Source organism: Gekko japonicus, unplaced genomic scaffold (genome assembly GCF_001447785.1).
Source record: "Gekko japonicus isolate JY-2015 unplaced genomic scaffold, Gekko_japonicus_V1.1 scaffold275, whole genome shotgun sequence".
Taxonomy (NCBI): Eukaryota; Metazoa; Chordata; class Lepidosauria; order Squamata; family Gekkonidae; genus Gekko; species Gekko japonicus.
This window is the reverse complement of record NW_015170895.1, coordinates 1,392,877-1,396,134: the sequence shown is the minus strand read 5'-3', so window position 1 is coordinate 1,396,134 and position 3,258 is coordinate 1,392,877. Positions and strand designations below refer to the sequence as shown.

General features: G+C 54.8%; 1 protein-coding gene across 1 annotated transcript in view; it reads left to right on the top strand.

Annotated features, from left to right (window-relative positions):
- The first annotated feature begins 2,959 nt into the window (after positions 1 to 2,959).
- HGH1 (HGH1 homolog) overlaps positions 2,960 to 3,258 on the top strand; it is a 4,703-nt gene continuing 4,404 nt past the window's right edge. Inside the window, exon 1 of the mRNA XM_015418500.1 lies at positions 2,960 to 3,251. Within this exon, the coding sequence (XP_015273986.1) occupies positions 2,960 to 3,251 (292 nt within the window). The remainder of the gene's footprint in view (positions 3,252 to 3,258) is intronic.

The window sequence follows — 3,258 nt, the reverse complement described above, 5'->3', positions numbered from 1 at the left end:
TATAACAAAACATTGTAAGAGATTTAAACACCACCGTATCTGACTTCTTGAAGAGTAATAAAAGAAATAATTATAACAAAACATTGTAAGAGATTTAAACACCACCGTATCTGACTTCTTGAAGAGTAATAAAAGAAATAATTATAACAAAACATTGTAAGAGATTTAAACACCACCGTATCTGACTTCTTGAAGAGTAATAAAAGAAATAATTATAACAAAACATTGTAAGAGATTTCAAGGTACAATAACATCTCAGTTTTTGTACTTTTTCTTTCTCAAATGGTAGCTTGTCTTTGGGGCCATGTGGGCTTTTTTTCTGTGAGCATTTATGAAATGCCCCCCATATGAAAGCTCTGGGTGCCAGAACCGGTCTTTGGAGCAGGAGCTGTGGGCCCCCTGGCCCGGGGGCAGTTCCCAGAGTGTGGGGGGGGCTGTGTCCTTTGCGGGGGGAGGGGAGGTCCAAATCTATTTGGGAAGTACAGATACGCTCCCCCCCATTATTTCATCTGCGTTTCTCCCAGGGACACCCCGCTTTGAAGCTCTGCCTGGCACCAGGGAAGGACAAAGACCTCTCTGGAGGGCAGCGTCCCCTGCATTTCGGGATGCAGAGCGGCAGGGGTCCTTCAGAACAGGAATGGGGCCTGGGAACCAACTCCTGCTGGCTGATCTTCTGGCCCCTTCGCAGGGTGGGTGGGAGGACCTTTCGCTCCGGCCAACCAAGGGAGGGGCCCCGGCTCAGCGGTGGAGCCTCGGCTTGGAAGGTAGGACGGATGGATGGACGGGGGTCCTGGTTTCTACCCCGGCCACGCCAACGAAAAGGATCAGCCAGTGGGTGGCATGGAAGACCCCTGCGGGAGCCGCTGCCAGCCTGATGCTCCCTCTAAGCTGTGGAGTTCGGTGAGCAAAAATCCTACTTTGGGAGCGACTGGCATTACCGTTGTGAGCGACAATTGTCTGCTCTGGAGCCCTCCTTCCTGAGCTAAGGCAAAAATGCGTGAGCTAGTGTATAGATATATTATTTGCTATTGTGGTACGTCCCCCTTAAATTCCTGAAGCGAAATATCATCTGGGGCCCCTAGGGAGGATATAAGAAAACTTGGCAATCGTTCAAAAAGGCCAGCTGCAGCTAATCTACACACCTTTACTGAGGAAGGTGGCAGTGAAACAGAGACAACTCTTCAGGAGAAAAAAGCAAGTTTTCTTCCGCTTAGGCGGCTGACTGATAAGGGACTTTTCCTTCCCTCTTTCTCCTGCTTGCAGCCTTGCCAACCTCCAGTTGAGGACAACTCCAGCTTGCCAGCCTCCTGCCAAGGACGATCTCAGTTCTAGGGGCTCAATAACAACTGCTTCAGACAGTCAGAACATTGCCTTGGTGTTTTAATCCTTTCTTAACGTTATTATCTCTCCCAGTGTTTTTTTTCTGTAGGGTTTTGGCCCGCAGCGGTGCAGGGAGATACATATGTATTTTTTATCTTCGCTCCTCTTAATTAAAACTATGTTGACTTTTGGAGAAAACAAGTGTGTGGGACGGTGCAATCAGTGAGAGCTTTCTTTCATCCCGGGAGGGAACCCCAGAGCCAGGAAGTCTACTCGAGAGGAGAAAACCCTTCTGCTTGTCTGGGGGTCTGAAGTAGCCAGCTCTCAAGGTGAAACGACCAGGGAGGCCGGGCGCCAGACTCATACAGCCGGAGGCTAAAAAACTGTGAACTGACTCACACTGACTCAGCTTAGAGGGAACACCGGCTCACAAAACTGAGATGGACCCGTGAGGTGTGTGTGTCTGATTCCATGCCAGGCTTCGCCTGCGAGTGGCCCTCCATTCATCTGCCCTCAGCTGCTGCTGGGGGTATCTGGGGAGAAGAGGAGATCCTTGTCAGACCCCTGCCTGGAGCCATCAGTTCCCAACAACAGTCATTCAAAGAATAAAAGTTTATTGAGGATGCAGGTATCTACTCTTGACATTTTTTTGTTAGAACTAAACTAACCCAAACGTGCGTAAAGCCAGCAATTATACTAACCCCCACTCCCGCCCTAACATTCCAATGGCTTAGAGCCAACTGCACTAAAGGAAGAGCCCGGGAATATAACCAGTCCGTATCCCCAAGAGAAAGCTGGCCCCAGGCGCTCAAGGTCGCAGGGCTACTTGGAGAGACAGACACCAAGCAGCTAGGTGTCAGGCTCCTTAGTCAGGTCACACTGCATAAGGCTTCATAAGAAGATAACTGTTTATTAATGGATCCAGTACTAAAGAAGAGGTGTACAGCTTGTGTCAGGAATGGCCATCAGTACTAGAGCCTCTGGCTTATAGTGAAATCAAACATTCCCCCTGTAAGCATGAACCAATGGATATATCTCGCGCCCACGGGCAAAGTGGGCATAGCAGCAAAGAGGCTAACTTTCCCAGCTGTGTAAACTGCAGCTGGAACATCTACAAGGTGGAGCATCAGATAGCACACAGTAGCTGAGCAGAGAGGAGGAGGGCACCGCCCCCACATTCCAGATCTATGACGGGGCTACCTGACGACACTAGGCAAGCAAGCAAAACGAAAGTGAGCATTCCAGGCGTCTCCCCGTCACCCATGGCAACCACGCCCGGTGCAACGGGAGGGTCCCGGACCCCGGAGGCCTTTGCATCGGACCCCTGCAGGGCCGGTGGCTGTCCTCCTTCTCCGCCCCTGTGTGCAACCGACGCTTGCGGCTTGCCGCTTTCATTGGGTGGAATGAGCCTCCCCCCGCCGCGCCGTGCCATGCCAGGCGCCGCAGAGTCCCCAAGCACAGCCGCGCAGGCGCTCCCGGAGCCACTCCGCCCGGAACTCCCGCTTGCCCATCTGCCGGCCCCATCGGGGCGCGGGGAACAGGGAACTACAGCCCCCGCCAGCCTTTGCCCGAGAGGGCCGCTCCTGATTGGCTCAGGGGATCCGGGCGCTCTGCTTTTCCCCCGCCCGGCGCGGTCGCGATGGGTGCCGGAAGTCCACCCCCCGGCAGCCTTTGCCCGAGAGGGCCGCCCCTGATTGGCTCAGGGGATCCGGGCGCTCTGCCTTTCCCCCGCCCGGGCGCAGTCATTGGACGCGCGCTCCCGGGGACGGAAGCAGCGACTCTGCAGCACATGGCGGCCGCGGAGGAGTCGGGGAGGCCCGGGGAGGCCCAGGCCCCCGGAGGTGGCGGCGGCGCGGCCCTGGCGCTGGAGGAGCTGCTGCCCTTCCTGCGGGCCGAGAGCCGTCCGGAGCTGCGGCGGGAGGCGGCGCGGGGCCTGCT